This window comes from Carcharhinus amblyrhynchos, chromosome 4 (genome assembly GCF_965287045.1).
Source record: "Carcharhinus amblyrhynchos chromosome 4, sCarAmb.v2.hapA, whole genome shotgun sequence".
Lineage (NCBI taxonomy): Eukaryota > Metazoa > Chordata > Chondrichthyes > Carcharhiniformes > Carcharhinidae > Carcharhinus > Carcharhinus amblyrhynchos.
The window spans coordinates 22,823,799-22,836,459 of NC_137327.1; the positions used below are offsets into that span (position 1 = coordinate 22,823,799).

Here is a 12,661-nt window from a genome sequence, read left to right on the forward strand (position 1 = left end):
TGCCATGGCCACACTAGACAGTTCAGAGACCATTGAAGCCTTTGGGTGGTCAGGGGCATGGGGTGGGCAGTGCCCATCAGGCACATTGGCAGTGCCCAATTGGGCACCATAAGCATGCCATGGCAGTGTCAAAGGGGTGGGGCCTGGAGTGTGTGTCCTGAATGGAGGTGGGGCTATGACCTGGCTGGGGTATGCACAATGAGGATGGGGCTTATGCAGGAGTGTGCTCTGCAAGGAGGGGTCTATGTGAGGTGGGGACCTCTGCGGGGGGCGGGGGGTGGTTGGGCGGGGCATAGAGGGTCCGTTAGGAGACTCATTTGGAGGAGGGGGTTTTTCATGCCCTGATGCGGATGACCCATGTTGATGTGGGGGGGAGAATATGCCACCAATGGTGGGGGAGAGGGGTCCAATAAGGAAGAGGTGGCAGGAGGTCTCCCGGTTCAGTAGGACATTGGGGCACCCTGAGCAATGGCACCCAAGTGTCCTGCAACCAGCTTCCCCGGCGCACTTAGATCCACCACAACACCCCGCCCCCCCACCCCCCCCCACCAACTGCCCGCCCCCCCAACCCAGCCCTTGCTACCAGTGCAAATCTCCCAGTTGTCAGAAAAACTGACAGTGTGGGAAGATTGCAGTGCCAAACTTACTCAAAAATTAATGTGGAACTCTCCCATTTTCAAACTTTTATGACACTTATAGGGTGCGATCTTACTGGCTCGTTGCACCAGTTGATCGGTGCAGGGAGCTGGTAAAATTGCATGTGGAACGAAAAATTGGGTTTGTGCCTTGTTTCTCACTGCATGCAATGTAACCGGCACTGTACTTCCAGCGGAATCAGCAAATAATATGCAAAGCCAATGCTTAGCATGTCACTAATGCATTCGGCACAGCATTGTCCAGCCTCACTTACCTCCTTGCTGGTCGGACCACATGCCAGAGAGAATCCCAGTGGTTTCCACCAGTGGAGACCAGATCTGGTGGACTCACCAGGAGACCGAAGGCTATTGAAGCCCCCAGGTGATTGGATGAATGGCCAGGCAGTGCCTATGAGGCAGTGCCAGCCTGGCAGTGCCCACCAGACACCCTGGCAATGCCCACCAGGCACTATAACAGTGCCAAAGGGGTGGGGCCTGAGTGAGGAGCAGAACCTGGGGGTGGGGCCCTTTGAGAAGTTTTTTGTAAAATTGCACTCTTAGAAATTTTTTGGGAAGCATCTCCACGGGGAGAGGGATAAATGACAAATAACAATTTATTTTTATAGTTTAAAGTATAAGTTGCCTACCGGGAAAAATGTGTTTAGTCATTTGATGCAATAAAAGTTTTAAAGTTGTGAAATCTTGTCTCATTATTTCAGCTAAAAACTAGAAGTTTGGAGTTCTCTTTAAAAGCGATAGGTTTCCATAGAGATCATAACAAACTTCAAAGACCATATAAGTGGTTATTTATCTAAATCTAAGGAGATGGGTTTCTCTTCAGCTCAAAGGATCTATTGCAGTCACGTTATTACCTGCAAACATAGAAGAGGTTTTTTTCATTCTATTTCCCATATTCCTATGCTGAGTTTAGCCTGCCCTTCTGGACTGTGATTTCATACACACATGAGATTTGTTTTCTTGGCTCAGTATTCACTTGTGAAATCAGCTGACATGACAAGTCATGGTCTGCTTGGAACAGGAAATTGTTATGACTACATCGATACAAAAAAAAGATTTGCATTCAATATGAAAATTGTTTAAAAATAAGAATAAACAGGATAGGATGCGATAATGACTTGACATATTTTATTTACACTTCTGAAATTAGAACATTGCGCAAAAGTCTCTAAAAGTGTCCTAAATGCGCCTGATAAATCTCAATACCAAGGAGTCATGTAAACTGCTGAGCTCCTGCGGTATGAGAGGATACCCCAGAGATATGCTGGGGAACTCCTTTCAGAAGCTCCCAGGTAAGGTTTGCACGGCAATTGTCTGGAAGCGCAAACTTCCCAGGCCCCAGCCCCACTTACACCCACCCTGTTGGTACTGTCTCTGGCATATTTGTGGAACATAGAACATTATACCGCAGTACAGGCCCTTCGATCCTCGATGTTGCGCCGACCTGTGAAACCAATCCAAAGCCCATCGAACCTACACTATTCCAATATCATCCATGTTTATCCAATGACCATTTAAATGGCCTTCATGTTGGCGAGTCCGCTAGTGTTGCAGGCAGGACATTCCACGCCATTCTTTGAGTAAAGAACCTACCTCTGACATCTGTCCTATATCTATCACCCCTCAATTTAAAGCTATAATAAGGAAGAGGTGGCAGGAGGTCTCCCGGTAGCACCCCTCGTGCTAGCCATCTCCGTCCGAGGAGAAAGGCTGTCACTGGCCACCCTATCTAATCCTCTGATCATCTTATATGCCTCTATTAAGTCACCTCTTAACCTTCTCTCTAGTCGCTCAGCCTTTCCTCATAAAACCTTCCCACCATACCAGGCAACATCCTGGTAAATCTCCTCTTCACCCTTTTCAATGCTTCCACATCAGCCTAAATTTAATTGCTGCCAAATAAACCTGTTGGATTTTAACCTGGTGTTGTGAGACCTCTTACTGTGCTTACCCCAATCCAACGCCAGCATACTTATGGTGCCCAACTGGGCACTGCCCTGGTGCCAGATGGCACTGTCCGATGGGTACTGTCCAGCCATGCCCCTGACCACTTGGTGGTTTTAGTGATGTCCAATCCCCTGGCATGGCCATATTGCCTGGTCCCTGCTGCTGCAGAGCAGTGATGATTCTCATCGCGTGACATTGCAATGGTGAGGTAGGAAGCATCCAGGAGGGCAGTATCAGCTGCGTCAAACTTGGTAAGTACATTTAAATGTAATCAATAAGATCATCCCCAGCATATTCTTAGGTCCAATAAATTGTGGATCGATCAAATTTCTAAAGATATTGACCTGAATTCTCCAGCTGTTCACATCCTGTCATTGCTGCAAACAAGGATGGAGAATTTGGCACTCAGCCAAATCTCCGTTCACTGCAGTGGGACCAGAAAATCCCACCAGTGTGAATGGCCGGAGAATCCTGTTCATTGTTTACCAGGAATCCAGCCAACAGCATGGTTGTTAGCTCTCATCTTAGTTCAGTGTATGGGGGTGTTTTAAGTTAGACTAAACATGTTTCATTTTGTTTTCTGCATCTCAAAATATTCTGACAATGTATCCTGTTTAGTAAAATCAGAGTGGACATTATACAAAATACATAATCCAGCTTGGCAAAAAAAAAAAATCCTGTGATTTTCCTTGTGTATGTGTAATTCAGTTTCTATTGTATGCTTTAACAGAACACTAATTCCTCAAATTTCATGTTTATTTATATTTTGTGTACCTGCTGGAAGTATGATTAGTACCACAAGACATGCATGGTGCAGAAATTTTGTACAAAAACAAAGGGGATTGCAGTGACTACAATCATTTTTCCCCACAGGATGTGTGTGTCACTGCCAAGGCCAGTGTTTATTTCCCATTCCTAAATGTCCTTGAGAAGATGGTGATGAGTCACCTTCTTGAACTGCTACAATTCGAGTGGTGTGGGAACAGCCACAATGCTATGAGGAAAGGAGTTCCAGGATTCTGGCTCAGCGACAATGAAGGAAATGGCAATATAGTTCCAACTTATTATAGTGTGTGGCTTGTTGGTGGTGGTGGTGATCCCATGCATCTGCTGCCTTGGTCCTTCTTGGTGGTAGAGGTGTGGGTTTGAAAGGTATTGTCAAAGAAACTTCGGTGAATTGTTGCAGTACATTTTGTAGGTGGTACAAATTGTTGTTACTTTTTGCATTTGTGCTGGAGGGAGTAAATGGTGGAAGAAAGTGGTGGATGGGACTGAATGTTGAAGGTGGATAAGGTGCCAGTCAAGTGAACTGCTTTGTCCTGGATGGTGTCCAACTTCTTGAGTGTTGTTGGACTGCACTCATCCTGGAAAATAGAGAATATTCCTCACGCTCCTGACTTGTGACTTAAAGGTGATGGACAGGCTATAGGAAGTTAGGAGATGAGTAATTCATTGCACAATTCCCAGCTCTGACCTGGTCTTGTAGCTACAGTATATGTATTGCTGTTTCAGTTCAATTTCTGGTCATTGGTAACCTCCAAATTGTTGATGGCAAAGGATTCAGCGATGGTAATGCCATTGAATGTCATGGAGATATGGAGTCTGTCTTGTTGGAGAATGTCATGGTCTGGCATTTGTGCAGTATGATTGCTGCTTAATTTGATTTGATTTGATTTATTACTGTCACATATGTTAGCATATAGTGAAAAATTTTGTTTCTTGCACACTATACAGATAAAGCATACTGTACATAGAGAAGGAAAGTAGAGGGTGCAGAAAGTAGTGTTACAATCATAGCTAGGGTATAAAGAAAGTTCAACTTAATATGAGGTTGGTTCATTTAAAAGTTTGATAGCAGCATGGAAGAAGCTGCCCTTGAGTTAGTTGGTGCTCGATTTCAGACTTTTGTATCTTTTTCCCAACAGAAGAAGGTGGAACAGAGTATACCTGGGGTGCATGGGTCCTTGATTCTGCTGGCTGCTTTTCCAAGGCAGCGGGAAATGTAGACAGTCAATGGATGGGAGGCTAGTTTGAGTGATGGCCTAGGCTTTGGTCATGACCCTTTGTAAGTTTCTTGCGGTCTTAGACAGAACAGGAGCCATACCAAGCTTTGATACAACCAGAAAGGATGCTTTCTATGATACAACTGTAACTTATCAGCCTGAATATTATCTGGGTGTTGTTGCAATTGGACATGGATCCCTCCAATATCAGAGAAGTTGTGAATGGTGCAGTCATCACCAAACATCCTAACTTCTGACTTCTGATGGAGGGAAGGTAATTGATGAAGCAGGTGAAGATGATTTGACCTATGAACTCTGGCAGTGACGTCCTGGGACTGAGATGATTTACTGTCAATAACCCAGCCATATTTGTGCTAGTTATGACTCTATAATGTACTACAAATTTCTTTCTGTGGCTTTCTGCATCTATGTATTTACCTTACTCATAAGTTTTAGCCTGAATTAATGAGTTGACAGTGATATTCATTAGGAAGACAGGACAGAAAATCATGATCGTGTCCATTAGTCTTTGGTGCAGCATACTTAATGATGGTAAACAGTAATTGTCAGATCTATGGCATGCTACCCCATTCATGTCATGTACAAAAAGCACAGGTTCCTCCTCATAGAAGGAAACTGCTTTTACTATGAAATTTAAAAGCAAAACTCTAAATGTTTATATGCAAATGTAAAGTGTTGTCAATCACATTTTCATGAAACAATTGTCTGTAATTTATTTGTTCTCGGGATGGAGTGGACACTGGCAAGACCCCATTTGTTTTCCACACTAGTTGCTGTAAAAAACTGGTTTGGAGTCTTCTTGAACAAATTCATTACCATTTTATTTTCTCATTGTAAGCAATTGTGTGGCATGATGGCTTTGCTGAAAACTTGACACCCACAAAGTGATAAATTGTCTAATAATAATTTTTCCTGTCTGTATTTCCCAATATTTCCCTTGTCTAAGCTCCCTTTATCATAAAATCAACACCTTGATCTATTTCTCTATTCCTCTAACATCTTCTTTGAACACCTGATTTGATTTACCTCACTCTCTTCCTCAACTCCCTTTTCTCTACCAGGACCTCACCCTTGATTTCTTGGCAGGATATCCTTCCTCAGCTTCTCCACTGACCTGCTTCTCATCCTGGGTGATTTTAGTTTCCATCTCAACTTGCTCTCTCATCTCTAATTTCACTGGCCTCCCTTAAGTGATGGAGCATGCTAACAATAGTGCCTTTTCAATATGTCCTTCTTTCCTGCTGCAGAACACTTAGTCCCATAGCAAAACCACAGACAAATTGAACTTTCTTAAGCTCTATCTATCTCAATGATGACATAGCCTTCCGGACCTCACTGAGTTTAACTACCAAAACAAAACAATTCTCTCGGCTGTATTTCTTTGCAAGCAGTGATGACACCTCATCTCCAATTCTTCAGCTAAGTAAGCTCACCTGCTGTTTAATGATCTTACCTTTCTTGCTGTTAACCCTTTAGGTCAACATAGTCCCAACCTTGTAGGTGTTGTAGTCTTCAAGCTGCTTTTGTTGTATTTATCCAATCTTCTACAGTTAAACTGTAATCTTCCTGGAACTAAAGTGACCTCTAACACATTCATATGAACCATGAACTTTATATTTATAAATTATAACAAGGAATTTTAATTATCAGAATATAGAGAGAGATGGTAGTATTGTAAAGAAGAGGACAAGAGTTATGAGAATGTGTTCAGGAGACCTTTTTACAGTTGGGTGACTGTGTCGAGTTTGCACGTTCTCCCTGTTTCTGCATGGGTTTCCCCACAGTGCTCCAGTGTACACCCATACTCCAAAGATATGCAGGTTAGGTTGATTGGCTATGCTAAATTGCCTATTAGTGTCAGGGGGATTAGCAGGGTAACTATGTGGGGCTATGGCGATAGGACCTGGGTGGGGTTGTTGTTGGTGCAGGCTTGATGGGACGAATGGCCTCTTTCTGCACTGGAGTAATTCTATGCTACACTTCTCGCTGCCTCGGCAAAGCAGCCAGCATAATTAAGGATCCCATGCACCCCGGACATTCTCTCTTCCACCTTCTTCTGTCGGGAAAAAGGTACAACAGTCTGAAGTCAAATTCCAACTGATTCAAGAACAGCTTCTTCCCTGCTGCTGTCAGACTTTTGAATGGACATCTTGCATTAAGTTGATCTTTCTCTATACCCTAGCTATTACTGTAACGCTACATTCTGCACTCTCTCGTTTCCTTCTCTATGAATGGTATGCTTTGTCTGTATAGTGTGCAAGAAACAATACTTTTCACTGTATGTTAATACATGTGACAATAATAAATCAAATCAAAATCTATGATTCTCTTCTATAATATTCGAAAAGTAAAAATATGAAGGGCTACAGGGAGAGGGCGGAGGAATGGCTCCAGGTAAATTGCTCTTTCAGAGAGCCAGCACAGATAAGACGAGCTGAATGGCCCTCCCGGTTGGGGTGGAACCACTCTGAAGTTGAAAGAAGATGCTCAACTCTGCAGGCTGGGGAGAAGGGCTAGTCCCGCCTCCCTTTCATTCTGATTGGATGGGACGAAGAGACGCGAGGGCAATTACGTCCTGTGGTTGGCCGATATTCCTGTCAGTCACAGCAGCTCCTCCCTTCCCAGCGTGCCTGCAGCCTAGCGTCGGTTGCTTGGGGGGAGCTATGGTAACCTGGCGCTCACCTTAAAGAAAGGCTTCGTTAAAGATGGCCATCTACGAAATTTATTCGCACCCGTCGCTAGTCCGCTACAAAACAAGCGTTTTCACCAAAGCCACGCTGTTCTTGCTGATAGTTTTGGCCCTCACTTACATCCCGCCGCTTTTGGTTGCTTACAGGAGTCATGGTGAGAGATTTATTTTAATCCAGGGATGGACCATTAGGCCTAGTTAGCTGGTAACTTTGGAGCACTTAAAATGACTCTATAAGTGAAAATAATTTCTCAGGAATGCTGGAATTCAGAATCAGGTCGATTTAATGTGTATTATTGCTGCTGCAATGGATGGGGAGAGGAAGGGGAAGGTTCATTAGGATTTATCGACATTGATAGATTGTGGATGGGCAGAATGGTCTTATCATCACTGAAGTTGAGGATGGAAAGCATGATTACAAACGCGGTTCTGGGTTAAAATCAACCAACACTGGTGTTATCTGTATTCTGGTCCACTTAGTAATTTCTTCATTTATTTATTTTCAGAAGTGTTCATGAAGCTATTGCAAGTTGTGATCATGTTATGTTTGTGAAGAAAATGCTTACTGCAATTGTATAGGACCACAGTGAGACCACATCTGGAGGACTCTATATTTTCGCATCCCTACTTAAGAAATGTTATAATTACCTGGACAGCAGAGGTTCAATCGACTGATTCCTGGGTTGAGGGGATTATGGCATGAGGAATGATTGATAGACTGGGCCAGTATTCTTTGGAATTTTAAAGAAGGAGAAGGGACCTCATTGAAATTCTTAAGAGATGTGGAAGGGTAGAAACTGGAAGGATGATTCCCTTGGCTGGTAAGTCTAGAACTATGGGGTCATAAACTCAGAGTAATGGGTTGACTATGTGGTTTTGTGTTGAGGAGAAATTATATTTCGCACAAAGGGTTTTGGACCTTTCGAATTCTCTACTCCAGAGAGCTGTGAATGCTCACAGTTGTTGACTATATTAGAAAAAAAAGGCTTTCATTTATATAGTGCTTTTTTTGGAAGTCTCAAAATGCTTTACAACTAATGAAGTACTTTTCTAATGTAGTCACTATTGTAGGAAATAAGATAGAGATGCTTAGATATTTGGATATTAAGGCATATGTGCAGCATGGTGGCACAATGGGCCCCTGGAGTGCCAGTGCCAGGAACCAGGGCTCGATGCCAGCTTTGGGTAATTGTGTGGTGTTGTTCTTTTCGTGTCTGTGTAGGTTTCCTCTGGTTGCTGTGGTTTTCTCCCAGAGTCCAAAGATGTGCAGTTTAGATGGATTGACCATGATAAATGTGCAGGGTTATGGGGATAGGGCAGGCGAAGGGGCCTGTAAGATGCTCTTTTGGGGAGTTGGTGCTGACTTGATGGGCTGAATGCCCCCTTTTTGCACCGTAGGTATTCTATATAGGGTGGTGTAGGAAGATAAAATTGAAAGGGAATATCAACCATGATCTCTTGCATGGCAGAGCAGGCTCAAAGAACAATGAGTAACTCCTGCTCCTAATTCTGATGTTGTGTTCTGCTGCTTCATATTTTCCAGGTCTGGGCGCAGAGTTGAGAGCAATTGTTTGAATTTGAATGCATTTCACAGCTGCATGTTGTGAGAGAGAATTTTACAGCTAGTGATAAAAACCGTCAGCACGCAATCAGTGAGTCAACCCAAATATGGGAGGAATGTTCCTCTGAAATTGGAAGGTCGTAATAGTTTTTAAAATTGACATTCAAAATGGCTAGATCTGGGGGTATAACTAGGCTGTATGTCAAGAATTTGAGATAGATATAGATAGGGACATTGTTTCACCTTTTCTCTCATGTCATGTCAGCAGCCTTTGATATGGTTGACCACAGCATCTTCCTCCAAGGACGCTCCACCGTCATACAGTTAGGTGGTTACATTGCATGGTTACATTTTTAACTATCTAATTGTAGCTAGAAAATTACTTGAAATGATTTCTCATCCTGCTGCCATACCTTCCTATTTTTCATCTACATACTGCCATTTGGTGACAGTATTTGTAAATTTGGTACCTGTTTCTGCAATTATGCTGACGAAGTGCGGTTGTACCTCAGGACCATCCTTTGATTCTTTCTAAATTGCCAGACTGCTTGTCTGACATTTAGTACTTGATGGGAAGAAATTTTGGAAAGACTGAAGCCATTGTTTTCAGTTCTCACTGGAAACTCTGTTCCCTAGCTACCAATTCCATACGCCTCTCTAGCAACTATCTGAGACTGAACCAAACTGTTCACATCCTTGGTCTCATATCTGATACCAAGATGTGCTTCTGATACATAACTGCACTATTACTAAGTTTGCCTATTTCTAGCTCCGAACATTGCTCGTCTCCACATCTGGCTCATCTTACCTGCTCTCCTTGCTCTTGTTACGTGTAGCTGTAACTATTGCAACACACAAATGACTAGCCTCAGAAAAGTCTGCTGTCTTTATCCCAACTGCACCATCACCCCTGTGCTCGCAGAATTACTTCGGCTTTTCCTAAGCAACGCTTCAATCTTAAATTCTCAACCCTGTGCTCAAGTCCCTCTATGGCCTTGCCCTTCCTATTGAACCTCCTCCAGCATCACGATCCTCCAAGGTATTTGCATTTCCTCAAATTCTGGCCTTTTCAGCATCCTTGATTTTAATTGGTCCACCATGTCTTTAGCTTAGCATTAACATCAAGGCGCTTGTCAAGTAAAAAGGAAATCTGATCATTTATGACTTGCTACTCAGTCTCTCCTCATAAGCCAACGTTCTCAACTCCGGAATCAACCTAGTGAATCTCCTCTGCACCCCCTCTCCAGTGCCAGTATATCTTTCTCCAGTAAGGAGACCAAAACTGTACACAGTACTCCAGCTGTGGCTTCACCAGCATCTTATACAGCTGCAACATAACCTCGCTGTTTTAAAACTCTAGCAATGAAGGACAAAATTCTATTTGCCTTCTTAATTACCTACTGCACCTGCAAACTAACATATTGCGATTCATGTACAAGGCCACCCAGGTCTCTCTGCCCACAGCAGCATGCTGCAATTTTTTACCATTTAAATAAAAGTCCATTTTGTTGTTATTCCTACTAAGATGGATTACTTCACATTTACTAACATTGTACTCCATCTGCAAGATCCTAGCCCACTCACTTAAACTATCTATATTCTGCTGCAGACTTTGTGTCCTCTGCTCACTTTGCTCCACCACTCATCTTAGTGTCATCTACAAACTTTGACACACTACACTTGGTCCCCAACTCCAAATCACCTATTTAAATTGTAAACAATTGTAATCTCAGCACTGATCCCTAAGGCACACCACTAATCACTGATCACCAACCAGAAAAATACTCATTTATCCCCACTCTTTGCTTTCTGTTAGTTAAACAATCCTTCATCCATGCTAATATCTTACCTGTAATGCCGTGCACCTTTATCTTATGCAGCAGCCTTTTGTGTGGCACTTTGCTGAATGTCTTCTGGAAATCCAGATACACCACATCCATTGGTTCTCCGTTATCCACTACGTTCCTAATGTCCTCAAAGAATTACAGTAAATTAGTCAAACATGACCTAGGACACACAGCTCTGACACAGACACTCTGAGCCACTTACCTTTGTCCGCAAGCTATCCATCACCACTGAAAAATGGACGAAGTATGAATGACGTTAATTTTTATGGACACTTCGCCAATTTCGGCAAAATAAATAAAGACTTGGGCTCGAAACGACCCTATACTGACAAAACTAAGTCACGTGATATTAAATGGAGGCATGCAGGAATATCTGACACAAGACTTGAAGCCATATTCAACAAAATACTCAGAATTAAACTTAGAAGATGGCATTATCCTGTGGGGAGCCTGGGTAGTTATCCCGCATCCCACTGAAAGGCCTATCCTTCAAGAACTGTATAATGGCCATCCAGATGTATCAAAAATGAAGATGTTAGCTTGGAACTGACAGGGATGTAGAGAAAATGGTAAAAACATGAAGAATGTGCCAGGAAAACCAGAAAGCACCACGAGTAGCCTTCCTACATCCTTGGGAATGGCCAGAAAAGCCATGGCTTAGGATACATGTAGATGTTGCAGGACCACTCATGGGCTCCATGTTTTTGGTGTTAATTGATACCCATTCTAAGTGGATGGAAGTGCACTGGATGACGATCACCACATCGCAAAACACAATCGAAAAACTATGATAATCTTTTAGTATCACTGGAGTCCCAGAAGTTTTAATGACAGACAATGGAACCCCATTTACCTGCAGGGAACTTGAGACGTTTACGGAAACAAATGGAATATGACATATCCGCACAGCCCCTTACCACCCACCATCGAACGGACTAATGGAATAAACTATCCAAATTTTTAAAAGAGGTATGGAAAAAACAGACCGGGGATCATTTTTTCTTCAGTTATAGAACAATGTTACATGTAACGACAGGTGTAGCCCCAGCCAACTTACTAATTGGCAGGTGCCTATGGACTAGGCTAAGCTTTGCATACTCGAACCTTAGTAGAAGAGTGGAAAAGAAGCAAGAAGCCCAAAAAAGGGACCGTGATAAAATAAAAGCAGATAGAACATTTTCAGAGAAAAACATGGTCTTAGTGTGAAATTTCGAAGGCAGCACACAATGGGCACCAAGAATAATTCTCTTCAAAGCAGGGCCAGTGTCCTACAAGGTAAAAGTTGGAGACACAGTACGAAGAAAACACGTGGACCACTTAAAAAATCGGGAGCTGTCAACAGAAGCAGCCAACTCAACGAGTATGTCATCAGACACCCCAAGTACATGGAGGGAGGACAAAACAGATCTACCAATGGGAGGCCCCAAAAAGCTTTATGAGATCTCCGACTCTGAAATGGAGACTGAAACAACAAAAGCTCAGCCAGAAGCTGTCGGTGAAGAAGAACCAATTCCAATAATATTTTGTCAGTCATCAAGAAAAAGGCACTTGCCAATACCCCAGACACTACACCACAGGTGGAAGGCGATATAGGGAAAAGGCCACGGGCCAAAAGGTGAAGATGCCCCAGGATTGAGGGAGAGCCCTTGGACTCGGAGGGGAAGGGGTGTGATAATCCCATGATCTGCATGGAGCATCACTGATTGACCTCCCAGTTGGGTTCATTGAATACGAGCTCCCTGGTAACTGGTAATTAGTCAACCAGGTGGAGCACGTATACCGAGCCCATATAAAGCAAGACCCTAAGAGGGCCCATTAACCTTTTAGTCCCAGTTGGGACCTATTGTGTTCACCACAAGCTTGTGGCTATTGTTTATTTTTATTCATAGAGTCATCGAACAATACAGCACGGAAACAGGCCCTTCGGCCCAACCAATCCA

General features: G+C 43.2%; 1 protein-coding gene across 1 annotated transcript in view; it reads left to right on the top strand.

Annotated features, from left to right (window-relative positions):
- The first annotated feature begins 7,267 nt into the window (after positions 1–7,267).
- Positions 7,268–12,661, top strand: part of tmem231 (transmembrane protein 231) — a 34,422-nt gene continuing 29,028 nt past the window's right edge. Inside the window, exon 1 of the mRNA XM_080186816.1 lies at positions 7,268–7,468. Coding sequence (XP_080042942.1) covers positions 7,330–7,468 — 139 coding nt within the window. The 5' untranslated portion in view covers positions 7,268–7,329. The remainder of the gene's footprint in view (positions 7,469–12,661) is intronic.